The sequence below is a fragment of the Leopardus geoffroyi genome, chromosome A3, assembly GCF_018350155.1.
Source record: "Leopardus geoffroyi isolate Oge1 chromosome A3, O.geoffroyi_Oge1_pat1.0, whole genome shotgun sequence".
Classification (NCBI taxonomy): domain Eukaryota; kingdom Metazoa; phylum Chordata; class Mammalia; order Carnivora; family Felidae; genus Leopardus; species Leopardus geoffroyi.
This window is the reverse complement of record NC_059336.1, coordinates 9,929,185-9,956,487: the sequence shown is the minus strand read 5'-3', so window position 1 is coordinate 9,956,487 and position 27,303 is coordinate 9,929,185. Positions and strand designations below refer to the sequence as shown.

Genomic DNA, 27,303 nt, shown 5'->3' with positions numbered 1-27,303 from the left:
GGGGCAGAGAGAGAGGGAGACACAGAATCGGAAACAGGCTCCAGGCTCTGAGCCATCAGCCCAGAGCCCCACGCGGGGCTCGAACTCCCGGACCACGAGATCGTGACCTGGCTGAAGTCGGACGCTTAACCGACTGAGCCACCCAGGCGCCCCTTTTTTTTTTCTTTTTAAATAAAAGTAAACATTAACTGTAGAAAATCTAGGGAGTACAGAAAAAGCACAGAGAAGAAAATAAAAACTGCCAAGGCCATCAACATGGCAATATACATGCGTGCATTATGTGTTCATTACATTCTGTAATTTTTTCTCTAAAGCACTAATCTCTACTGTGATCAGATAATTACTTGGGAAATTATCTAATCGTGGTCCTCCCCTCCCTCTGGTTGGATGAGACACCCGAGGTCACACCTGTCCTCTCCATCTCTGTCTCCCAGCAACTAACACAGAACTTGGCAAAGGGCAGGGGCTCAAAAAATATTTGTGAATTAACGATCTACCTAATGGCTAACACATTCTTTGTATGTAGATTTCAAAAGTGTAAAACTGGGATCATGGCTTGAATCATTTACAGTCCCCTTTTGTTAAAAAATGTCACCATTTGAAGCTGTTGGCCAGGCTATCATTCACCTAAGTCACAATTTCAAATGGCTACATTCTATTCCTTCATTTTGGTTGAGCTGTATCATCCATTCCCCTGTTTTTAACACTGAGTTGGCTTCTGGGTATTTATTTGTATAAATAACACCTACCCCAAATTAAAAAAAATTTTTTTTCATGTTTATTTACTTTTGAGAGACAGAGACAGAGAGAGAGAGAGAGAGAGAGAGAGAGAGAGAGAGAGAGCACGAGCAGGGGAAGGGCAGAGAGAGAGGGAGACACAGAATCCGAAGCAGGCTCCAGGCTCTGAGCTGTCAGCACAGAGCCCGACGCGGGGCTCAAACTCACTAACCGTGGTATCACCGCCTAAACCAAAGTCAGTTGCCCAACTGACTACGCCACCCAGGCACCCCCACCCCAGATTTTTAACTGACCTCTGGATACTTTGGATACATTCCTCTAAGTTGCAGGATTGGTCAGAATGGTATGGACACCGTGTTCCTTGGTGATACGTGATTATAAGATCCTTTCTGCAAATCTAAATCAATTTACATTCTCCCCTTTACTTTTGCTAGCACATCAGCTATTTGACAGAACAAAAGGAGATCATTTTAGTTAACCCACATTTTTTTCAAACAACTGGTGAGGATGAATTCCTTTTGACATTTTTTTTTTTTTATCCATCCCTGTATATTCTGTAGTGAACTCCCTGTTCATGCTATTTTTTCTTTTGTGTTTTTTTCTTTTTTTTCTATTGAATTTCACTTTTTTCTTATTGACTTGTACATGAGCTTTACAGATTAAGGATATTGTTACATTGTCATATATTCAAATCGATTGTACTTTTCTGTTTCTTCCAATGTTGTCCACGCGTACGATTGACATTTAGGGTTCTGGAACCAAATGCAAACTCAAAATTCATCTCCTAAGAAAAAAGGCCACTCATGCCCCTCCAAAGGGTTTTCACGCATGTCCGACGTGAGGTCCCAGCCTGACACCGCCCCCTCTCCTCTGCCGCAGCTGATTGGTCCAGCAGCAGATACCTGCAGGGGCTGAGCCAATCAGACCCGCTCGCCCAGAAGGTAGGATCCCGCAGTTTGGTGTGAACTTTCCTTTTGTGGGGGAAAAAAAGGCATAAAACCTGGGGGCAGTCATGCAGATAGCTTCTTGGGATCTTGGGATCTGGGGATAGATAGATCTGGGGATCTCTGTAAAACGCAAGCCTTCATCGGCTGGTTCAAATTCCCAGGGCCCTTTCCGAGCCACGGAGATGTTACCGCCAGGGGAAGGGGATCTGGATATTTCCACGTTTCACCGAAGTTTCAGGGGCTTCTGAGGCACAGACATGTTTGGGAAACACTGTCATGAGGGTGTTCTAAGGGCTGGTGTGTAAGTGGTCAAGTGCACAGATTCTCTAGCCAGGTGGCTTGGATTTGCTACTTTCTGGCTCAGTCAACTTGGACAGCTATTTAACCCCTTTGTGCCTTAGCTGGTTATTGGTAACATGGGGATTAATCATTCTTCGCATCTAATTTATGGCTCACATGCAGTGCTTAGAAAAGACATGGTGAATAAGCACTGTCATAAGAATTGGCTCTATTATTGTCGGATTCTTCCAGCAAATCATTATATAGTTTATCTTACTAAATTGCTCACCTGCTCAACAACCTTCAATGGCTCCCCGGTTCCTTCGGAATAAAGGCCAGAGCTGAAGCATGGTTCCTAGCACATACACTCTTTGTCACTCCAGCCACTGTTACCAGATACTGCCTGGAGCTTCTCCACATCTAAAGCACCATTAGGAAATGCCCCCTTCCCACCATCTTCCTCCCAAAGGCCAGTGAGTCTTTCAAGGACTATTATACATTTGATCTCATTTTCCCCCCTTGGCTTTCCCCACTGGGACCAATCTACTCCATTAGCTCTTTGCACAAGGCCAGACTTGTCACCGACGGCTGGTTTTGTATGTCTTGCAACTAAATTCTCCTCCCCCGTGGGCTTGGAATTCTCCAGGGGCAGGCATCTCCATTATCTCGGCTCCCGAGTCTGTCGCACAACAGTCTCACGGGACTGCCCTCCCTGGACCCTCAGGATGGGGCAGACACCAAGTCACATGCTACACGCACATTAATCTAATCCTACAGCTGCCCTTTCCCGTGTCCCTTCCAGAACTGTTTTATTGAGGGTCTCCGGTGTGCCAGGTCTGGTGCTAAGGGGACAGGAAAGCAAGACGATTAGGTCCCTGCGGGCAGGGAGATCTACAATCCAGTAAACAAGAAATTAAACCACTGATTGGGGGCCCACGGGCCAAACTGAGCCTTCGGATTCTCTTTCAAGGCTTCCAAAACCAGCTAGGTGGGCTGGACCTTCCCTCTATCAATGTCCTCTGGCCAGAGACCACTAGGGACATGCCTGTGGTTGAGTAAGTCTGTCACTCATTGCGTCAGGAAAGCGTCATTCCACGAGAGCCACGGGGCATCTCAGTAACCGGTGGCTACAAAGGACTTCTTACTGGTTTGGGGCTCACGTTAAGCGAGGTTTGGGGACGCCTGAGGAAGCCGGCCTGCAAGCCGTCAGAAAGTGGGGAGAAGCCTAGGATTTGGTGTCTTAGTTAAGACTGAGGAGGAGAAAAGACTCACCTGTAATAGGCAGAGAAGCAGCTGTCACCCCGATGCGTGGGGGAGGGGATGTCGGGTATCTGGCGTCTCAGGAGGAGGGAGCGGTCTAGTTGTGGTCCTGTCGCCCCATGGTCCCAGAGCGGCCCAGCTCATGCTGGCCTTCTGGGAACTGTTTCCCAGGAGAACAGAGGACAGGGGACCAGCACAGCCTGCCTGGTAGAGCCAGCCCACCTCCTAGTCATCCCGAGACGAAGCTGGTGCCGGTTCCTGGCCATCGGGAAGCTTTCCTTCCCCAGCTGGTGGTCCCCGGGCCCTCCCACTCCCCATCCATCCCCCGTCCCTGCCTGCCCTCTGACAGCATCTGAATCCACTTCTCCAGCTAACTAAAGACTGCTTATCCCCAAATTGCTAGTGAATCACAAGCGAGATAAGTAAGTGCCGGGTGGGGAAGCGGTGAAACATGTAACCTCGGGGGTGTGAGGAGTGAGAAATCACGGAGAGCTTCTAGGTGGAGGTGACCTTTAGCCTGGGACCCAAAGGGTAGGAATTAAGTAGAAGGGGAGAGAAAGAAAGATCCTTCTGGGTCAAGAGATCGATTCAACTACTCTTGGCTGGGGGCTTGTCATGGGCTGGGCCCTGCAGCCGCATTTTCTGTGCTGTTTCATTGCGTTTTCACAGCCCTCGGATGTGGTTAAGTACGAGGGGCTAACACTGACAGCTCTAAGCGTCTTCCATGGGGGAGGCCTGGCTAGAACCCTCTGAGGTGAGTACCGGCATGTTATATAGCTGGGGAAACAGACACTGAGATCCTGTTACCTGCCCAAGGTTACCTGACCGCAGGTGGGGGCGGCTGGGAATCGAACTCAAGGCAATCGGACCCAGACTCTTTAACTATCAAACCCCGTGGCCTTTCTATCTATTCTTATCCCCACTTCGAAAACAAGACACCAGGAGCTCCTATAATTTGCCATGGTCACGGCCGGGACTCCAACTCAGGGGCCTAACTCCTAAGCCCCGTGATTTTTAGAATCTTAGAAAATGTATGTGGGCTGCTCACTATTTTTTTCACCAGCGTCAATATCTACTGTTACTGCACCTGTAGAAAAGTTCTTTAGCCAAACGCCAGACAAAAGGCAGCTTTCAAAGCAGGCAGAGAATCAAGTTTACTTTACATCCACCTACTACTATGATTCTCTTTTACATTCAACTATATTATTGGACAGAGAAGGGACAGAGATGAGTTGAGCGATCCGGAAAGGTTTGGCGTTAGTCAACGACTGGGAGGCACAAACAAGTTTGGACAGTGTCTGCATGAGAATATCTGGAGAAATCTGCCTGTCGGGGGTCAGACCGTGGCCTCGAGCAGCGAGGGACTCTCCAACTTGGCTGAGACGTGGAATCCCTTAGGAGCTTGTTAAAAATACAGATGCCTGAGCCTCGGCCCCAGAGACTCGGCTTCAGGAGGTGGGGCCCGGGGATCGGTATCTTTAACAAGCTCCCCAGAGATTCTGGTCCACGGGCGGGTCTCGGAACTGCCACTAAATGGAACAGGGAAGCCCAAGCTTTCGGGGAGTCAGGCCCAGAAGACCAAATGAAACAGTGTGAAAGAAGGGGGGAGAAGGCGGGCTTTCGGTTGTTCTGCGGCACAGAAGCAGGAATGATTAGGCAGAGACGGAACAGACTGCAGGTCTCACGTCCATTCACCACCTGTTCATAAAAGCGGTGGTTTACTGAGCCCAATGACTCCGTCCCAGACCCTTTATGTGGATTATCAGAGTCCTCCAATAACACAATGATTACTAGGTATTAGGCACCTAATTCTATTACCTAACAGCATTAGGTGCCACCGTAACCTCTTTTTGCACACGAGGAATATTAAGCAGCGAGCAGAGAGCAGCTTGCCCGCGGTCTAGGGCTGGTGGGTGGCAGACAGGGGTGCAAGCCTGGCAGTCTGTCTCTGGAGCTCGGAGCTCCCTGCAGCACCGTGAGCTGGGCACACAGGGGTCTCCAGGCCCAGCCTGAACGTACGGGGCGGCCGGCACCACCCAGGCATGGCCAGCGTGAGGGATGGCAGGGTAGTAGAAATGCCAAGGAAGGGTAAGCGTCCTTGAGCAAAGACACAGGACGCAAGAAGGAGCAGGTCTGTGGGTGTGGGATCAGCCTCACGACGGACGGGAGACTGGGGCAGCTGGTCATTCCCTGAGCAAAGGCTGGTGCTGGGGATCCGGTGGTGGACGGGAGGGGTGCTACCCTTGACCTCACAGTGCCCATGGCTCAGTGATGGGACAGACCTGAAGTTTGTTCCCCAGATATTCATTTAATTACAGGGACCTGGCCTGGCTCGGGGGAACAGCGTGTGTGTGTGTGATGTTCGAGACGGGATCTCCGAGGACATGCCGTTAAGCTCTGCTCTGGCGTCTGCGTAAGAAGGAGTCCCACGCAGAGGGAACAACACAGTACGAAGCCGCCAAGGCAAGGAAACGGGGTTCATTGGAAAACAGAGGACTTCGGCTGGGCTGCCGCCAGAGTGAAGGGAGTGTCCTGAGATGAAACCAGATCCTCTGTGTGGACGGTCATGCCAGGTAAAGGCAGGAAAAGTATTTCAGGCCCAGGGAACAGCCCGAGGAAAGGCTCAGAACCCAGAAAGGGGCCATGGCCACAAGTAAAGCCTCCTGAACCCGAGGCACTGTTCTACAGGCTTCGTACCCAGTGTGTGGGGTGATAGGAGTTTGCGAGGACAGTGAACAGGGACAGGGCCGCTGGGGTAAAGGCCGAAATGTGGAAGTCCTGGGACTGTCCTGAACTTGTGGTGGCCGCTGGCCGTGTCTCCTCCCCACTTACAGCTTCCCTTGGACCAGCAGTGAAATCAGAAGGTTGCCCCCTTAAGGCTTGTGAGCGATCAGATCATTATATTTCAGTGTTTTAAAAACTCGGCAGGGGGCACCTGGGTGGCGCAGTCGGTTAAGCCTTGGCCTTCATGGTCTCGCAGGTGACAAGTTCAAGCCCTGCATCCGGGTCTCTGCTGTCCGCGTAGAGCCCACTTCAGATCCTCTGTTGCCCTCTCTCTCTCCCCTTCCCCCACTCGTGCTCACTCTCTCTCACTCAAAAACAAATGAATTTTGGGGAAAAAAAACCTCAGCAGAAACATTCTTCTGGATGCGTTAAGAAGACAACCACAAAACTTTGCTTATTGCCAAAAAAATGGAAACACCGGGGCGCCTGGGTGGCGCAGTCGGTTAAGCGTCCGACTTCAGCCAGGTCACGATCTCGCGGTTCGTGAGTTCGAGCCCCGCGTCGGGCTCTGGGCTGATGGCTCAGAGCCTGGAGCCTGTTTCCGATTCTGTGTCTCCCTCTCTCTCTGCCCCTCCCCCGTTCATGCTCTGTCTCTCTCTGTTCCAAAAATAAATAAACGTTGAAAAAAAAAAAAAAATGGAAACACCAACACAGGACAGAATCAGCAAGGTGCAGGTTGGTGGCCCGCCCCCCACCATCAGACAGAACTCCATTCCTCAGCTCCAGGTTAACCACCTGCTGAACAGTGTCGGAGAGAGGCTAGAAGAAGCCTCAGACTCCGTCAACCTTATAGATGTATTTTGTTTGGCCAACGAAGTTTGAAAATGTAGGACATTTTATATTTTTCAGCCTCTCCGAAAAACCCAAATATCTAAGTGACCGGATCCAAAGGGCAGCTGTACCTTTGGAGGAGTCGCGCACGCTTTTTTTCTATGCTTGTTCTCTACCACAGTCCCCCCGCCCCCAGCAGTGCCCGTCACCTGACGCACAGCTTCTATCATTAACATTACCTACCTCATTTCTCTTCTAGAAGCCTGCCTTGAATACTATGCTTGTATGCATATGTATGTGTATTTTTTTTTTTTTTACACTTACCCTGGGAATCTATGTCCGTATAAAGATCTAGCTCCCCTTTTCAAGGCTAAGTCATACTTCATTGTCCAGTTGTCCAAATCTCTGATGTCTACTCATCTCATCATCTCCTGATGTATACATGTATATATACAAAGGTTCCACTTTCTTTCTTTTAATGTTTATTTCTTTATTTAGAGAGACATGGGAAGGGCAGGGAGAGAGAGGATCCCAAGCAGGCTGCATGGTCGGTGTAGAGCCCGACTCGGGGCTTGAACTCATGAACCTCGAGATCGTGACCTGGGCCGAAATCCACAGTCGGACGTTCAACCGACTGTGCCACCCAGGCACCGCTAAAGGTTCCACTTTCTTGACCGTATATACCGTAAATGAATAAAATTTTACAGGATACGTAGGTTTATAAAATTTTACGGGATAAATACCGCAAAGTGGACTTACTGGGTAAATGTGTTACTGTACATTTTAAAATTTGAAAGATTTTAAGTTTAAAGGATATCGCAAAATTGCCCAGGTTATATGAATTTACATCCCCGGGAAACGAAAGCCGTTTCCTGTCCAAAGTCTTTTCACTTACATTTCTTTAATGACTAAGGTGACAGAGCATCCTTTCATGCTTGGTGGCCCTTCGTAGATCATCTGTTGCCCTTTGCTGACTTTTCCATTTGGTTCTTTTTCTCTACTTTTATCAATTTTAGGAGTTCTGTCTACGGCCATACCACCCTGAACGCGCCCGATCTCGTCTGATTTTAGGAGTTCTTTGTATATGAAGGACATTAGGCCTTGGCCATCGATGCTGCAGTTTCCCCCCCACCCCACCCCCAACTGTGGGTCTTTAATTTTATACATTGTTTTTACTTTGGAAAAATTGTAACTTTATTTGTAGCCACATACACGATTCTTTTCCTTTTGCTAGAGGATTTAAGTGTATTTATTTTGAGAGAGAGAGGCAGAGAGAGAATCCCAAGCAGGCTACACACTATGAGCACAGAGCCCAAAACGGGGCTCGAACTCTTGGAGTCATGAGATCATGACCTGAGCCGAAACCAAGAATTGGACACTTAACCGAATAAGCCACTCAGGCACCCCTATGTATATATACGTATATATATATACACATATATATATATACACGTATATATACGTATATATGTATATATATATGTATATGTTTTGTTTATATATATATATATATATATATATATATATATATAGTATTTTTCAAGTCCTTATTTTTAAGAATTTCTATACCCAATGTGGGGCTCAAATTCACAGCCCCGAGATCAAGAGTTGCATGTTACACCAACTGAGCCAGCCAGGTGCCTCACAGATTTGAATTTAAAAACCTGAATGCTTTTAACTAAAGAATACATTCTTTATTTCCCCACAGGATTCAGCAGTGTTTGTACTATGTCCTCATAAATGGGTGACTTCATGTTTTTAAAGTTGTCTGTCTAGTCCCTTGAGGCAGATTATAGCAGTATAAGTATAGATATATGTTTGTGCACAAGTGTTTTTATGTGAGTGTGTATGTGTGTGTATATATTTACTCTAGAACTTTTATGGTTTCGTTGTGAAATGAAACCATTTCAATTCTGGACCCATCTGCAATTTTTTCGAAGTAGGCTTCAAGCCCAGCGTGGAGCCCAGGGCGGGGCTTGAACTCACGACCCCGAGATCAAGACCCGAGCTGCGACCAAGAGTCGGTTGCTTAACTGACTGAGCCCCCGGGGGGCCCCTGCGATTTATTTTTGGTGGAGTAAATGAACACAACCGAGAACTAGGACGAACTTTTCACAGGGGAGGGTGGACGTCAATGCCTGCTGGCAGATTCAAAACAAACCTGTGTTGTTTGTCCCTTTATAAAAATGAAGCAAATTCTGGGATGATACACATAGTCCCACCACCCAAAACAACTGCCTTTTTCCCATGCAATGTATTTCCTGCAAGGACTTTTGTTTCCTTAGTATGTATAGGTTTTTGTTTCAGAAATCTGTTTTTTGCCTGTTTCAACATGTGACAGCATCTCTCACTGCTAACACTTGACGTTTTCACCCAGCAGTTCCCAAACCTGGCCGGGCAGCTGGCTTCCCAGTGGAGCTTGTTTAAAAAGAGTGAATCCGTGGGGTGCCCGGGTGGCTCGGTCGGTTAAGCGTCCAACTGTGGCTCGGGTCATGAGTTCGAGCCCCGCGGCGGGTTCTGTGTCTCCCCGTCTCTCTGCTCCTCTCCTGCTCTCCCTCTCTCAAAATTAAAAATAAATAAACATTAAAAGAAAGAAGAAAAAGAATCCACAACCCCACAGGGTGGACCCCGGGAATCACGTTTTCAATGAGTTCCGCGGAGGTGCCTGGGACATAAGCAGGACGCCTCTCCCGTCCCCCCGGCCGTACCTGTGATCGTCTGGGTCTCGGAGGTGATGGTCCTGGTGGTGGCCTGAGTCTGGGTGGCAGGCACGGTTTCTTCAGACACAAACTGGACCGTGCTGGGGGCGGCCCCGGACGAGCCAGTCAGCGGGCAGCCGCTCTGCTTATGAGCCACAAAGGCATCCAGGTTGTTAAACTGCTGCTTGCAGATGCCGCAGATGTGGATGTCCGGAGTAAGTTCCACCAGCACCGTTGTGCCACCTGGAACTCCATGGGACAAAGGGAAAGTCACAGATTAATTAAGCGGTCAATTCCAAACAGCTTCAAATCGCAACACCGACCAGACTCGCGGCAGCGAGGGCCAGTTGTTGGCGCAATGTCCGTTCTGCTCCCTTCTTTTGTCCCAGCCAGCAGCAGCGTTCCCAGACCCAACTTCCGGCTCCTGGCACCTTTGCACCGTTGCCCGTGGGGACACCGGTGGCATTTTACGCAAGAAAGTTCTTTGGTGTGCAGGGCTGCTTGCACTCTGAAGGACCAGCAGCTAGTCCTATCCCAACAAAAGGTAGTTGTACTTCCCAGTCATTAGGAAAACCAACCCCTCCGCTTGGACAATCCTCCCGCCCCCATCCAGGAGAACTACTAGTCTAAATAATCTTGGTCCCTTACATACTTGGGAACTTCTGGGAAAATCTGGCTTTCGTGATAAAAAGGGATTAGACATGGTTGGCACTGGTCCCCTGCTCTTCTGGCCTTGCATGCGGATGTGATGCCAGGAGCTTCTGCAGTCATGTTGTTACTATAAGGAAAATGCTAAAACCCCTACAGATGCTCATCCTTACTTCATTGATCCCCTGAATCAACCAATCCCAGACTTTTCATTAGGCTGGGATAGTTCAGTTTGTTACCTGTAGCCAAAATTCACTCCTAACTGATAGGGGTACTGTTTCTCAACAGTCCATAATGATACCAAAAGTTAACACCGTGTTAACATTTGCAAAGCACTTCCCACAATATCTGGCACTGTATAAGAAAGTGCTATGTAAATGTTTGCTAAATAAATACAATCAGGTACCTGGCTGGCTCATACAGTTAAGCGTCAGACTTCGGCTTGGGTCATGATCTCACAGGTTCGTGGGTTCAAGCCCTGTGTCTGACTATGTGCTGATGGGGTGAAGCCTGCTCGGGATTCTCTCTCCACCCCTCCCCTGCTTGTGTGAGCACACACGCATGCACACACTCTCTCTCTCTCAGAATAAATAAAACTTAAAAACATATAAAAAAGATACACAATCAATGAATGAGCCTCTAATAGGACTACCTTTATTTTTATTTTTAAAATTTTCTTTGCCTCATCATAAGGAAAGTCATGTTAATAACAGAAAATTGGGAAGAGAAGAAGCAGAAGGAAAATCACTCACGATCTTTCCACCTCTGGGTACCATGGACATTACAAAACATTTTCTTCCATTCATTAACGCTTAAAAATTAAGATCATAATGTACTGTAAAATTGGTCTTTTCCCCACATAATATCACATAAGCGTTATGGCTAGATCACTAAAGTTTTTATAAATCTTATTATTTAATAGCACACGATCATATGTTATCCATGCATCATAACCTCAGTACTTATAAGGTCTTTATATTATTTCTAATTTTCCTCAAGTCTAAATCCTATGAAAACTACCTTTGTGCATATGTGGTTGGTATACATGCATCATAACTTTCTGAAAATTTATAAATATTTCCATTATGTTCCATTTTCCCCCAAGGTGAGCAAAGGCAAGTAACCTCTGTGTGGAAATACAATTTGGTTGACTTGCTAAAGACACAGGCGCTGGGCTGTGCTGTCACTTTTTTTTTTTTTTTTTTTACTTTTTTTAGGTTTATTTATTTATTTTGAAAGAGAGAGAAAGAGAGCGCATAAACGGCAGAGGGGAAGAGAGAGAGGGAGACAGAGAATCCCAAGCAGGCTCCACGCTGTCAGTGCAGAGCCCGATGTGGGGCTCGAACTCACAAATCGTGAGATCAAGACCTGAGCTGAAGTCAAGATCTGGACACCCAACCGACTGAGCCACCCAGGCACCCCTGTGTTGCCACGTTGTATAAGCCGTCTTGCAGAGTGCCGTGTGCACTTAAGTACATCAAAGTCGATGGATGGAAGAAAGGAAGCCTTTTCTATTCCTCTGGAACACTGCCTCCCTGTCGCTGAGGTGCCCATGAGACTAACAGGGAAACAGGAACCAGGAAATGAAGTGATTTGCATGGATGAGGATTCCTTAATGATCGAACAAGACTGATACCCAGTATGGAAGGGTCTTAATAACAATGGCTCCAGGATGTGGCCAAGTGTACAGGTCACGACCGAGACTTGCCTTAGAATCCAGACACTACGATTTACAGTGACTCGGGCTTCGTCTCTCTCGTCTGTAAAATGGGAAGTTTCTGTTGCAGTGGATGGTGCCAAGGATTAACCGAGATGGTGCTTGTAAAAGGCCAGCACAGGGTCTCCATCCCCCGGCAGGAGTCTGGTGGTGCACTGTTACCCCATTTGAATGTGAGGGTATCCCCCTCTGAAAACTTGGGACTGATTTTAAAATATACCTAACCTCCTGCATTTGTAGTGAGAATTAACAGACCAGATAAAAAACACTGGGCACGGGCACAAGCTTTTAACAGCAACGAGAAAGAATCCCTTTATCTTCACTCCATACTCCAAATCTGTCTCAGTATCAGAAAAACCTGGGGGTGTGTGTGTGGGGGGGTGTTAAACATGGACACATCTGAGCCCCACTTTGGAGATACTGAGTCATAAGGGAGGTGGGCGCAGAAGGGGCTGGTGTTTAGAGAAATCTGGGCTTTTCACAAGTTATGCAAGGAATACCCAGCCAAGTTTGGGAGGCAATGTCTTCAAAACAGCTAAGAGAAGCGCTTACTATGCGCCCGGTATCTGCAACCCCCTGTGCCAGAGGTGGGTTCTCTAGGCTGTGTGCGTCCGAATCGTTCAGGGTAAGGCCAAGGATCCCCTCCCCCACGTCCCCCATCTCATGGGTGGGGCCCAGGGAGCTTTTTTTTCTTTTCTCTTTTTTTTTTTTTTTTAAAATAAGCGCTCGCGCTCCCAGGTGGCTGGTTTGCGCTCAGGCTCCGGACCCCACTTTGGGAAACAATGCAGCGGGAGAAATGAGGTACGTGAATCAGGCTGCTGTCCTCGTCAGGCAAATTCAAATGAATCCCAAACTCAAAGAAAGCGACCACCGCCCCATTCCCCATTCAGATCTCCACCTTTCATGCGTAAAAGGCTTTGCAGCGCCGCGGCCAGCCCAGCCCGCCAGACCTCATGCAACCCTCGGATCCCCAGACTTCAATGATTTTTGAGCCGCCAAGGCAGAAGTTTTCCCATCAGCGTAATCGCAGTTACCCCCCAAGCCCCCCAAACTCCGCCCGAAGGGGGGCGGGGAATACCCCGAGGGGGTGGCGATTGTCTGAACGGCGTGCCCTCCCCCACCGTTCCTTTGCAAGGGGTCTCGCCAGGCTGGAGAGCGCCCCCCGCCTTCCACTGGCTTGGGTACCCCCATCCCAAGCCCACTCCGGCGCCCCCTGCCCGGCGCGCCCGCCGCGGTGCCCGAGACGCCGGCTCCGGGCCGTCACCCCGATTTCGGGGCCCCGGGCCTGCTCGCTGCGTCGCAGACGTGCTTGGGCCCGGGCCCCGGAGCGCGCACTGGGCCCCGGAGCGCGCACTGCGCCCGGAAAAGCACTTACTTTGCACCGAGCCCGGGAAGCTCTCGCCCTCGCTGGTCGCGTTCATGGCCGCAGACTGGGAGGTCCCCGGCCGGCCGGGGTGCCAGGGTGGGGGGCGCTGATCTACATGGTGCAAGCACTTTTCCTTTTATTTTTCCACACCCCCCCAGCCTTCCTTCTCCCAACTCCGCCAGGCGGGGAGGACGGATGTAAAGCAAGCTCCACTTCCGCTGCCTAGAGGGCGCTGGCCGGGCCCGGCCGCCCCAGCCTGGCTTTGCATCAGCGGCTCCCGGGGGAAGCTGCGGGCCAATCCCGATGCCCGGGCCGCGCGGCCTGGGAGCGCGGAATCCCCCGGGATCTGGACCGCGCACCAGCGTCCCGGCGGGTTGGGCGACCGCGGGCGGCGAGGGATGCGCCCCCACCCCCGGCCGCCGCCGCCCGGCCCGAACCCCTGCGGTCTTGGCCGAGGAAGTCTGGCCTCCCCGGCTCGGTCGCTTTTGCACCTGCCGCCCTGGGCGTCGCTCCCGGATCACGGGGGCGCTTTGCAGAGGGGACCGCGTCAAGCTGCGGTTGGGGGGTGGGTGCGCGGGGCGCGGCGGGCTGGGGAGAAACCCCAGCTGAGCGTCAGCGCCCGGCAAATCAGCGAAGCGCTGGGCGGGTCTCCTGCCCAGCTAGTGAAATACCGAGGACCGTGATCACGTGGATCATAAGAGTAACAACTGGGCTCGAACGCCCACCCCCGGGTTCTGCACACTTTATCGCGCACGGTCACCTGGCGGGCCCCTCCTAGAACGCCGGCTGCGGGGTCCACCCCAGAGTTTCTGACTCAGTGAAGTCTGGTGTGAGGTGCGAGAACAAGCATTTCCAAGTTTCCAAGTGAAGTCCCAGTCGTTGGTGGACGCAGCCCTCCCTGGTCTGTACCCGCTCGGTGGACCTCGTCTCCTACTTCCCTCGGGCTTCAGCGGCAAACCGCTCACCAGCCTCAAGTCTCCTGTGCTCTACCGTTCTCTCCTTATCCACCTGCCACTCCCTACTCTCTTCGGGTCTTGATTCAAATTCACGTTCTTGGGGAGGCCAGTCGTGGCTAACCCATTCTCTTCAAAAACTTTTTAATGTTTATTTACTTTTTGAAAGAGAGAGCGTGTGTGGATGGGGGAGGGGCAGAGGGAGAGGGAGACACAGAACCGGAAGCAGGCTCCAGGCTCTGAGCTGTCAGCACAGAGCCCCACACGGGGCTCGAACTCACGGAGTGTGAGATCATGACCTGAGCTGAGGTCGGATGCTTAATCCACTGAGCCACCCAGGCACCCCATTGGCTAGCCCATTCTAATATCGAAGCTTCCTCTTCCCTCACCCGACTGCTCCCTGTCTCTCTCTGGTCTGCCTTTTCTTTCTTCTCAGAACTTATTACAGTTGGCGTTATGTATCTGTAGTGTATCTATCCATCCATGGATCCGTGGATCTAGGAGATAGATAATTGTGTATTACCTGTTCCCCCTTACACATTCAGAAGCTCCCAAGAAAGTGGGATTAAAAAAAAAATATCTCTTTGCTTCACTGATATATTTATCCCCAGCGACTTGGCCTAGTGCCTGGCACATAGTAGCTTCTCAGTAAATATGACTGTATAACTAATGGAACTTCCCCTGCTGCCTCCTTTAAGGATTTGTTCATTCCTCCAATTATTTCTGTGTAAGTGTTGCAATGTGCCAGGCACTGTGCTAACCCCTGGAGGTACGAGGGTGATCCAAATGATTTGGTACCTCTCTAATAGAACTTGGCGAGTGGCTAGTGATTTAGCCAACACTAAATATAGTCCTATCAGCAGTGTGATTTCTTAACAGCGATAAAGTCTCAGGAGACATAAAACAAGGCTGTGATAATGGCTGCAGGAATGGTCAAGGAAGGCCTCTCTGAGTAGCTAACAATCAAACTGAGAGCAGGTAAGATCTGTTGGTGGTAGGTGGAGGGGAGCAAGGGCCCTGAGGCAGGAATGAGCTGGATGTGAATTGGCCAATCCCCGCCCCCTGCACGCCTTACCACTCTCCTCTTGCTTTGCTCAGGCCAGTGCCATCTGCCATCTTGCTGTTGCCCCAGGGCCTCTGCATCTGCACCACCCTCTGTCTGGAATCTTTTCCCAGGACTGAATGCTTTCTGTCATCCAGGGCCAAAAGGAATGTCCGCTTCCTAGGGCGATTTTTCCTGTCTCTTATCTAAAGCATCTGCCCCTCTCGGCACTCTACCACACCACCTTCACTATACCTATCCCAGCTAACAGGATCTAGAAAGGCCCTCCCGCTTAGGGCAATGTTTATTTTCGAATGCTTGATTAATGTGAGCCCAGGTGCACACCTCAATCAGCCCCACCCGGATCAAGATGCAGACGGTTTCCAGCCTTGCCACCATTCCCGGTCAATGATGTCCCAGCTCCCCAAGCCCGGAGAGCTGAGCCCCCAAGCCCCTCTGCGTCTGTTGCCACAGATTCCTTTTGTTGGGACCAGAATTCTTCATATTTGCCTGCAGAGAAGAAACTCCTGGAGAGACCAAATTCTCAAGTCCCAGTCTGGACCTACTGCAGCTTTTCCTAGGGCAAGACCCGGTAATTTGCACGTATTTCACAAGCGCCGCAGGTAATTCTTATTGAGATAAAAGCCTGGGCTTTACCAACTGGTGGTGAAGTCGGTAGGATCTGGAGGCAGACCGCCTGTTCCACGGCCACGTAAATCCGGGAGCTGCTTCGCGGTGACTAGTTGGGTGACCTTGGGCAACTGCTCTGTGTCTCAATTTTCTGTAAGTGGAGATAATAGGAGTAGCTACTTCATTAAGTTGTTTTTCAGAGGAAGCCGGTCCATACGTATAACGGGCTTACAACAGCGCATGGCTCGTATAACTGGGCAACACATCCCAGCTCTCATTACTTTTTTTTCTTTTTAATTCTGAAATGCTTATTTATTTTTTGAGAGAGAGAGCGTGAGCGGGGGGAGAGGCAGAGAGAGAGAGGGAGTCACAGAATCTGAAGCGGGCTCCAGGCTCCGAGCTGTCAGCACAGAGCCCGACGTGGGGCTCGAACTCATGAACCGTGAGATCATGACCTGAGCCGAAGTCGGTCGCTTAACTGAGCCACCCAGGCGCCCCTATCTATTTTTCATTTCTACTTGGTTATTATCTATCTCCCCACTGGCTATAAGCTCCAAGAGGGCATAGACCTGACTTATTTTATTAACCTTGTATTCTCAGAGCCTAGGACAGGGCCTGGTTCACAGGTGGCCTCAATACATTTTTTTGTTGTTGAATGAACTTGTGTATGTTTCCATCAGCTCGAATTTAACCATTTGCTACTACGCCCAGCCATACTCACTCTTGTACATGTAGATCACTGCAGTGGTGTTTTTTCTGGTCTTAAAATTCCTTCTTTCCTTGTTTTTTCTTTTTTTCTTTTTTCTTTCCATGCTGTTTTTCTTACTGTAGGGGTATTACAGGGTCAGTGTTAGAAATTTGGGGGAAAAAACCAGAAAAACATAAGGAAGAAAATAAAACACATTTATAATATAGTACCCAGAAATAGCATTTCTTTAAAAGTGAGCTCTACCTTCACTGTGGGGCTTGAACTCACAACCCTAAGATCAAGAATCACATGCTCTACTGACTGAGCCACACAGGCACCCCCAAGAAATAATATCTGATTGATAAATATACCTAAAGTCTTTTTTTTCTTTGTGTCTATGTACATCTGTGTATATGTATATATGCATAAACACACACGTTGTATTCATATATTTTATAAAAATGTGATTTTAACTTACATGGCATTTTAAGCTCCCTTTTTGGGGTATGTATTATGATCATTATTTTTAAAAGTTATACAAATGATATATGGCTACCTGAGATCCCACCATCCAGAGATAACCAGTATTCACTTATGTACTATGTATCTTTTTAGATTTTTCCATAGAAATACAATAGAATGAATCGAATGAACTGCTGATGTTTGTCTAATTTTAACTTAAAAATGTTAATTTCATACGGTTCAAATCAATACGAGTCACCATATTAATATTAGACTTCTGGTAGGGAATGCTGTTTATGTACAATGGTTGTCTCAAATTCGTAGTTGCAGAATGTTTGATTTGCAGCTGAGTGCATGGCCTCCTGGAAAAAGACTTTTTCCAGCCTCCTTTGTTGCCAGACATGGATCCATGACTGCATTTTCACAATGTAAATGAAATGTTGTGATGGAACTTCCCAGAAATCTCCTAAACATAACAGTGGACGTAGCCATTTGCCCCTTCTTCTTTTTCACCCCCTCCCGTCCTTGCTTGGAAAGAAGATGTGATGGCTGGAGCTTTAGCTGCCATTTTGGACTATGAGAAGGAAGTTATACTCTAGGTATGGCTGGTTAGGTCCCTAACTTCTTTGTGGAGCTGTCAGCTGGACTGCTGACTTCTGGGCTTTGTTTACAGGAGAAATGCACTTTTATTTTGTTTCAGCCACTGTTACTTGTGTGTGTGTGTGTGTGTGTGTGTGTGTGTTTGTGTGTGTGTGTGTTTCTTTCACATGCAGTGGAATCAAATCCTCATCAAACTCAATACTTTGCGGACTGTTTCATAACTGGCTTTGATGTAGAAGGGTTTTCCCGGTTTGGTTGGTGCATTAGAATCACCCGGGAAGTTGCGAAATATGCAGATTCTCCCGGACTGGCAGGAAGCTTGGGCGTCTTTACGCTCGACGAGCTCCTTGGGTGATGGTGATGTTCTTGGTGTGTGCAAGCCAGTGCTTCTCACTGTTAGTTTTAATGGTTGCATGATATTTTATTATAGGATTGCATCATAATTTATTTGATGTGCTATTGGATGTTGTTAATTACTTTTTAAATGTCATAAGGCATACGCTCAGTGGCTTTTTTATTGGCCCAGGCGAACCCATTGCCTCTCTCTGCCAGCCGTCCTGAACAGAGCGGCTATGAGAACTTGTTTCAACACCATTTGGAAGAGTTTTTCCTCCCCTTTTCTTTTCAGATCATTTTCTCAATATGGTTTCCTTCCAGATGAATTTCTGGGTTAAGGATTACATTTCTTAGGGGCACCTGGGTGGCTCAGTCAGCTAAGCATCTGACTTTGGCTCAGGTCATGATCTCGCGGTCTGTGAGTTCAAGCCCTGCATCGGGCTCTGTGCTGACAGCTCAGAGCCTGGAGCCTGCTTCGGATTCTGTGTCTCCCTCTCCCTGCCCTTTCCCCACTTGCACTCTGTCTCTCTCTCTTTCTCTCTCTCTCTCTCAAAAATAAATAAACTTAAAAAAAAAAAAAAAGAATTACATTTCTTAAAAAGGCTTGGCCTGACTAGAATGCTCACGGTCTCTTCTGTTCTTACGGTTTTGACTACTTCTCACTTAATAAAATACAACCAAACAATGGCAAACTTCCTGTAGGTTTTAGATTTAATCCTGCTACAGGTTGGAAATCTAGACTCTAGAATAAATTTAAATCTGTTGTCAATCCCGGGGCGCCTGGGTGGCGCTTAACTTACTCCGTTAAGTTAAGTAAGTTAACTTACTCCGTTAAGTATCTGACTCTTGGTTTCAGCTCAGGTCATGATCTCACAGTTCATGGGATCGAATCCCATGTCAGGCTTTTCACTGACAGTTTGGAGTCTGCTTGCGATTTTCTCTCTCCCTCTCTCTCTGCCCCTCCCCTGCTCACGCTCTGTCTCAAAATAAATAAATGAACTTTAAATCTATTGCCAATCCTTAAAAGATGACAAATTTCTCAGAAAAATAGGGATTTATAGCATTCTTTTTTTTTTTTTTTTTTTTTTTTTTTGAAAAAATGGAGAGATCTGACAAATCTGGGCCTGGATTATCATATGTGTATAGCAGCACTTGCCTGGGTCTGAGAAGCCTCCCCTTCATATAAAGCCCGGCCTCTCCAATTTACCCCAGTCTCCACTCTTCCCTATTACTTCTTGATATCAAGATTGAGTTTTGGTCCCCTAGATCATTGCCCTTGTGCTGCATGTATTTGAATTTACCCAAAATTTCCAATATGTTTCTGATAGAAAAAGGGATTTGTCCTTTCCTATGGTTTAAATATTTCTTTTGACTAAAAATCTCTGCCAAGGAATTACCTACATTACCTGTGTTTGTCATTTAACCCTCAGAACAACAGAGGGGTAGACACTATTGTCATGATTTTATTGATGTAGAAACGGAGTCTCATAAAGGGTAAATAGATTTCCTCCAGTCAGAAGGCCAATAAAGGATGATTTTAGGTTAGAATCTTTGAGGACAGGTAACATAAGCTGCAGAAGAACCGAGATTTGCACAGTGTTTCAAAATCGATCTATAAGAATTATTTTCTTACTTAATTTCTGGAAGGAGATTTTCAGATACTTTCTTAACTTATTAAGAGAATATACATTTTTAAATCCTGGTAATGTTAATTGTAACCAGAATAACAAGGTCATAATCACTGGATTAATTGTCATAAGTTTTTTTTTTTTTTTCAACGTTTATTTATTTTTTTGGGGACAGAGAGAGACAGAGCATGAACAGGGGAGGGGCAGAGAGAGAGGGAGACACAGAATCGGAAACAGGCTCCAGGCTCTGAGCCATCAGCCCAGAGCCCGTCGCGGGGCTCAAACTCACAGACCGCGAGATCGTGACCTGGCTGAAGTCGGACGCTTAACCGACTGCGCCACCCAGGCGCCCCTAATTGTCATAAGTTTTATGAGCAAAGATAACCTTCTCTTAGCAAGATAGTTCATTGTTTCAAGTAACCGATTTTTTTCTCCCATTGTAAACATTTTTCTTCTTCTTCTTTTTTTAATGTTTATTTATTTTTGAGAGAGAGAGAGAGAGCATGAGCAAGGGAGGGAGGGCAGAGAGAGAGAGAGAGACATACACACAGAACCTGAAACAGGCTCCAGGGTCTGAGCTGTCAGTACGGAGCCCGACGTGGGGCTCGAACTCACAAACCGTGAGATCATGACCAAAGCCGAAGTTGGACGTTTACCTGACTGAGCCACCCAGGCGCCCCTCCCGTTGTAAACATTTTAACAAAAACAGTTTGCTATAGCGATCGTGCACAATCCACTAAAATGTAAGTTCTCAGGACAGCAACTTTTGTTGATTTTCTTCCTTACTTCATCATCTATAATAGGGCCTCGAACGTAAAAAGTGACGGACAGATAGATAGTATCCAAGTTCCTTTGGAAGATCACTATTAGAGCAAACCTTTGGCCATCAGAAGAAAGCATTTTTCCCTTTTTAGTGAAACATACAGACAAAAGTGTGATACGATGACTGAGTCTAGAAGAATTTCCATTGAAAAATTTTCCAGTGAAAATTGAAACATTTCAATTGCCACTGAAACTGTATGGTAACTGGTATGCAAATATTTTTAAACCTCCCTTATTTTTCCAGACAAAGGCTAACAAGAATGGCCAACCCAGGGCTTTGTACTTTCAAAAGCACTTGTATGAACCACGTCTCCGCCCAGAGTTTGTCACAATTGCACAGAAAATCATGGCGCAAGGCATCGGCTATATATTTAATCAAAGGAGGGGCGCCCCGCCCTGGGTCTGTTGTCCTCTGATCCATTGTCTGCTTGCCCTGCTCAGCTCTCCCTGTCAGGGCAGCTGACCCCCCTTTGTATTTTCCAGGCTTTTAGGACTTCTGGCTTCCCGCTGGGTTTGGTTAATGGACAGAAGGGAGAAGCCAGAGGATTCCTTCCCGAACCTCTCTACCTTGGGGGCTGTGGCTGCGTCCGCTCTGTGGCCCCAGATCCCAGACAGGCCACTGTGGTCTCATCTTCTGCCAGGTGACACTACTCCCTTGTCTCTGAAAACACCCCTTCTCCCTTTGTCCCCAGCTGCATCCCTGGGGAGGAGGGGTAGTGGCTTGCAGTCATTATTAATCTCTTGGTTGGCTAACTGCCCCCGTTTGGCTTTTCGGCTCCATTATCCTGAGTGTATCAAATTCCCTGCTTTAAATTTACACCTAAATCCTCAGAGTTTGCTTCTCTGTTTCTGGTTGGGCCCTGACTGGAGGAGCTGTAATAAGGCTTGCAGGGCTTGCAATTTTGTTGCTTTTCTGGATCCTATGGCGGATTCCTAACTGGAGAGCGCCTCCCACTCTCCACGGGAGCTTGCTGGGAACTCACAGGCTCAGGCACCACCCAAAGGCGCTGGAACGGAATCTCAGGGCGTACCGTCCAGGCACGCAATGTGGAGTCACAATGTGGGTGACTCTAACCAGCACCCCCTGACCGCATCACTGAAAGCCCATCTGAAATCTTTGAAGGGGCCCAGGGCAAAATGTATTCCAAAATTGATTCACTAGCGATATTCAGCCACAGCCCTTACGTAAACATAAAAGTCCACGAAGAAAAAGAGGACAGTTAAACGAAGCACTAAAACCCTGTGTGATGGGGTCCGCTCAAGACTCAACCCGTTGTGCATTAAGTGGTGATTCACAACCAATTATTTTGAGGAGAGTTGGCTTTGAGTCTTGCCTGGCCCCTAACCAAGGGTGGCACACCTGTGTTTTAATAGTTATATTGACTTAGATAATTTCAGAGGAGCAAGCGTACACAGGCCTTGCTTTTTCTTCCCCCCACTCCTTTATATAGTTAATGCATCAACATGAAAATACTCCAACAGCATAAAAGAGTATACGGGGAAAAGTGGGTTGCCTTCCACCTCCCTCAGGCCCCCAAGTTTCCTTTCTTAGGAAGCAGCTGCTATGATCAGTTTCTTGGGCGTTCTTCAGAAGTTTCCTACGTATGTACAAAAAAGTTTATGTATACTCATCCATTTCTGTTTTCCAAATGACACCATAATGCAAACAACATTCTATATCCCCTTTTTGGCATGCCAACGTATCTTGGGAAACACTGGTTCGTAGGGGTCCAGATCTGCCTTATTGCTTTAGGAAGAGTTCACTTGTCCATTGTACACGTACGTATGGTAAAGTGTATTCAAACCATTTCTGTTAATGGACATTTAGTTTGTTGTCAGTTTCTTTGCTACTGCAAACAAAGCTGCAACAAATATCTGTGTCTGTTTTTATATCGGTACAGGAGAGAGTATATCTGTAGAATACTTTCCTAGACTAGAACGGCTGGGTCCGACGCCGTTTAAAATTTTGATGCGATTCTGATGGGGTTGTGCCACATAGAGCTCCTACCAGTAACTTGTCAGAGCACCAGTTTCCCACCTGCTCACACGATATTGTCACATTTCTGATCTTTGTCAATCTGAAGGGTAAAAAAAAGGCTAAGTTGTAGATTTCATTTGCATGTCTTTAATTATGATACAGGCCTGAATTTAAGCAAAATGAAAGCAATTTTTTTTTAATGTTTATTTATTTTTAAGAGAGAGAGACAGAGTGTGAGTGGGGGAGGAGCAGAGGGAGCGGAGACCCAGAATCCAAAGCAGGCTCCAGGCTCCGGGCTGTCAGCGCAGAGTCCGGCGCAGGGCTCGAACTCACAAACCAATGAGATCCTGGCCTGAGTGGAAGTTGGACGCTTAACCCACTGAGCCACCCGGGTGCCCCGAAGGCAAATTCTCAACCCTGATCTCCAACAAAACCAAACCCTGTCGTTACATTCTGTGTAATTATTGACTTATAAGAGGTTCAAATATAATGCATATATGACGGGAGAGACACTTTGTTCCAAAGTTTGAACTCCAAAGACGGAATCTGAAAGCGAACCTCCTGGGGGTCCTCCGTGTGTTAAAAGTTAGCATGTAACACATCTGGGTGTGCCGTTTTCAAATGGTGTTAATTATACATTAAAGATGAAATTCAAATCAGGTATTTGCTGAGCTGTTGGAACACCCTTTGTGACACTAAGGTTTGAAAACTACTGATCTAGTTCTCATTTCACAGAGAGGGAAATGGAGACCCTCCCATTCTTGTGGGAATCCAAAACTATTTGAAAAAAAAATTTTTTTAAACCTTTTTGGGAGATGTTTTTATACCCTTTTGTCATGATATAGTTTGAGCCCCCAAAAGTTGTGAAACTTTCATACCCTCGTACCCTTCACCCAGCTCCTGCCAAAGATCGTTTCATAGTCTTGATATCTCCGTCAGCACAGAGCCCGACATGGGGCTTGAACTCACGAACAGCCATGAGATCATGACCTGAGCCAAAGTCAGACGATTAACCGACTGAGCCACCCGGGCGCCCCCATACAGTGATCCCGTTTATCTGGCATTCTCTAAAAGACAGTGACATCAGTGCTTACCAGGGTTTAACAGGAGGGGGAGGGGTTGACTACATGGAGGTAACATGAGCCAATATTGTGGGGTGCTGGAAACATTCCGTGTCCTGATTGGGGTGGTGGTCACCCAAATCTATACCTGTGTTAAAATTCACAGAACTATACACGGAAAGAAAAAAAATCTCATTGTATTATAATATAAAAAACCCATTCTATATTAAAATTATAGTTGATTCTTATTATTTGCTGTAGTTGTGTTCTATAGTTATCATAACCGTTGAATTACAGAGCTCCTAGGCGAAAAACAAGGTTGGGTCTCTTGAGGCTCTGCTTATGACATTTTCATCAATGCATAACCTTATGTGTGCTTCTGTTTAAAGACATTTTATTTAACATATATTGTCGATTCGTTAGCACTGAACTCTGCCAATAGCATTGTTACTTATGCCTGAACAAACCTTACCCAACACACCAATGTTCTCTGTAAGGATGTCACAGCCTCCCTGCCTGTAGAGTACTAGACGTCGCTTCGGCACTTTGCTTGGGGCCGTTTTATTATTGTTAATTTTATTAAGGAATGTCTGTGCCCAACGTGGGGCTCGAACCCATGACCCCAAGATCAAGTCACATGCTCTACCGACTGAGCCCGCCAGTTGCTCCTGCGTGGGGGCTGTTTTAAACAGTTTGAGGGGTGCTGGGGTGGGTCAGTGGGTTAAGCGTCTGACTTTTGATTTTGGCTGAGGTCATGGTCTCATGGTTCATGGGATTGAGACCCTCATGGGACCCTGTGCTGGCAGCATGGAATCTGCTTGGGCTTCTCTCTCTCTCTCTCTCTCTCTCTCTCTCTGTTCCTCCCCTGCTCTCTCTCTCTCTCTCACACACACACACACTCTCTCTCTTTCCCCTAAAATAAATAAACATTAAAAAAAATGAACAGTTTGAAATCACCAACTAAAGCCACACACAGTGTGTAAAACGTGGCACAAAACAGACCATGAAGACCCTTGCTCAGAGAACGAGGGCAGAATTGAGGAGGCAGAACATCACCTTGGTTTGCTTGACTTCAGCTGGGAAGGTGGTGTCCCATGACCCAAGTTTCTTGCCCCTCTGCGCATGTCCCTGAATGACCAGGAAAACGTATCGAGTATTGATTTCAGTGTGAAATTTGAGCCAGCAGGTAAATTACAAATACTGAATTTGGGAATAATGAGATCTACTGTAATCACCTCCGTGTCGCTGTGTTTCCCACGTCCCCGAAGACCTAAGTGTGAAGCCATTCTCTGGTCGTTGTGCTGTTAGATGAAGACTTCTGTGTGTTCTCACTAGCTTTTAGCTGCTTTTCCTTGTTTCCTAGTAACCTAGAATTTGGTGACAATGTTCATCGGTGGGTCGATGTCCGCCTGTGGCACGGGGTACCCAGAGGAGCCCTGTCATCTAACAACTAGTGTCCTCTGTCGTGGGTTCTGGGACATTGTATCGACTTTTTCTCTTCCCCCGTTTTCTCTGTTCTCTTGCTAGAACCCCCGGCACTTGGAAGCGGAACTCCCTCCTGCCTTGGTCCTGTCGTTACGTATCATTTCTCTCTAACTTCCGTGTCTTGGTCTTTTTGCTTTGCCTTCTGGGATATTTCCTCTACTGTATCTTTCAGGCTTTCTATGTCATCTTCCACTCCTACTCTCATGCTTTTTAATTTCCCAGGACTCTATTTTTGTTATCTGGATTAAGAAAATGCCGCCTGATTCTTATTTTGTGGATGCAATAGTTTCTCTTCTCTGAGGATGTTGATGTTTGGGGGAGGGGATTTTTTTCCCTCTCACTGAGTTGTGGTTTCCTCCGTGTGGCCTCACACTTCTCTGTTCAGCTGTTTTTGCCTTGGCCAAGGTCCCATGCTCCTTGGCTACCCAACCTTACTGTAGAAAGAGGCACGAAAGCGCTGATTGGCAGTTCTGAGCGCAGGGGGGAGGCTTGGCTGCTTGTCAAGCCTGAGCATCATTGTGTCCTTGCCTTCACCTCCTCACACCCACAGGTTCCTTTTTCTATGCTGGGCAGATTTCCCAGAGGATACGTGCCACCCAGCTGCTGGAGGATGGCCGCCATCTTGCCTGTGGTCTTGGGAGGTGGTGGTGGGGGGAAGGTCAAGGGACCTCAGCAATCAGTTTGTAACCCTTCTCTTGTCCTCTCTATTTTCAGTTTAGTCCCTGTGCCTAAAGCTCCCTGTCCAGAGACCTTACCTAACAAAAGGCACTTTGCAGATGTGATTAAATGAAGGGTCTTGAACTGGGGAGATTGCCCTGGGTTGTCTGGGTGAGCCCAGTGCAATGACAGTGACCTCACAAAGGGGAGGCGGGAGGGTCAGAGTCACAGAAGGTGTGGTAATGGACAAAGAGGTCAGAGAAGGACCTTCAAGCTGCTGGCTTTGAAGATGGAGAAAGAGGCCACAATCCAAGGAATGTGGATGGAACAGACGGGAAACAGATTCTCTCCTAGAGCCTCCAGAAGGATCCAGCCCTACCAACACCTTGGTTTGTGGACTTCTGACCTGCGGAACTGTAAGATAATGAGCCACTTCGTGTTTTAAGCCACACAATTGGTGGCAACTTATCACAGCAGCGGTAGGAAACTACTACACCCCTACTGGCACATTCATTTCAATTCTTCCTGATCTGGGCATAGGTCTGTTCTTTGGGTCCTCCTTTGAATGAGGTCCAACACCTCCCAAAGGGACCAGCCCAGTGAGACTGCGTTTGGACTATAAGATCCTCATTGCTGCAAGCCTCTAAGTTCATGGCAATTTGGTGGAGCAGCGGGAGGAAACTGACGTACTTCCCTCGGCTTTGGCACGCACAGGGCATTTTAGCACCGTGTGCCTGGGATGAAAAGGTTGGCGTGGAGACATTCTCGAATAACTCACTAACTTAATAAATAACTCAAAAGGAAGCCCGCAGCCTGCAGGAAAAAAGCCAGCTTTTATTGCACCAGGATCACTTCTATGGTTTTTGAAATGTATGCACGTCCCCGCGCTCCTAGTAACGTAACAGAAATTGAACTTAAAGTGTGAGAGCCAGAGATCCTGTTGGGTCAGCGCGAATGTCTGCCCGCAGGACTTGAAAGGTTCCCGAGGCCTCCTGTAGTCACAGGACATGAAGTCGGTGTTAACAAGGCCACGTCCGGGAGGTGTCCAAGGCAGAAGGAAGGCGCACAGTGAGAGCCACTGCTTTTAATCTCCTTTCCCACATCGCGAAGGTGACTTCGCAGTTGAAACATCACAACTGACTTCCTCTTTGATTTTTACCAGAGGTTTTGCCTCCCTCTTCATTTTTTTTTTTTTTTTTTTGTTGTTGGCAGTTATGTGACATATTTTTTTTCCAAAAGAACTTATTCAGCACTTCAAGGTGTCATGACTCGTTACTCCAGTGTCCTAGTATATTTGGCTCAAGTTAAAAAGAAAAAAAAAAAAAAGGGGGTTGACTTTGGTCCGTGCACTTGGCTGACCAGGCCTAGAATGAAAAAGAAAAAAAAAAAAAAAAGAACAGAATTGACTAAGAAAAGTCACTGAGTTCTCATAGCGGCTCATTTTTGGCCTAAGTTCCACATATTTATTCCTTGTTTGTTTTTTTTTCTTAATGGCCTCCTACTTGGGAACTGCTTAAGAGACACATGAATAACCTAGTTTAGGGTCTGGATCCTGTCGTGGGTTGAACTGAATCCCCCTCTAAAATATGTTGAAGACTTTACCCCTGGTACTTGTGAATGTAACCTTATTTGGAAACAGGGTCTTTGCAGAGGTAAGTAAGGATGAGGTCAGACTGGAGGAGGGTGGGCCCTTAATCCAACAGGATTGGTATCCTCATAAGAAGAGAAGAGACACAGACAGACAGGCACACA

The 27,303-nt window shown here is 47.5% G+C and overlaps 1 protein-coding gene across 6 annotated transcripts in view; it reads right to left on the bottom strand.

Moving 5' to 3' along the window:
• The window catches only part of ZFP64 (ZFP64 zinc finger protein), a 93,013-nt gene extending 79,175 nt beyond the window's left edge, over positions 1-13,838 (bottom strand). Inside the window, exons 1-2 of one of the 6 annotated variants that reach the window (XM_045444208.1) lie at positions 13,219-13,838; positions 9,488-9,727 (exon numbers count right to left, since the gene is read on the bottom strand). In XM_045444208.1, the coding sequence (XP_045300164.1) occupies positions 9,488-9,727; positions 13,219-13,264 (286 nt within the window). In that variant the 5' untranslated portion in view covers positions 13,265-13,838. The remainder of the gene's footprint in view (positions 1-9,487; positions 9,728-13,218) is intronic. The other 5 variants (XM_045444203.1, XM_045444206.1, XM_045444205.1 and 2 more) reach the window with 5 other exon arrangements.
• Between the last annotated feature and the right edge of the window lie 13,465 nt (positions 13,839-27,303).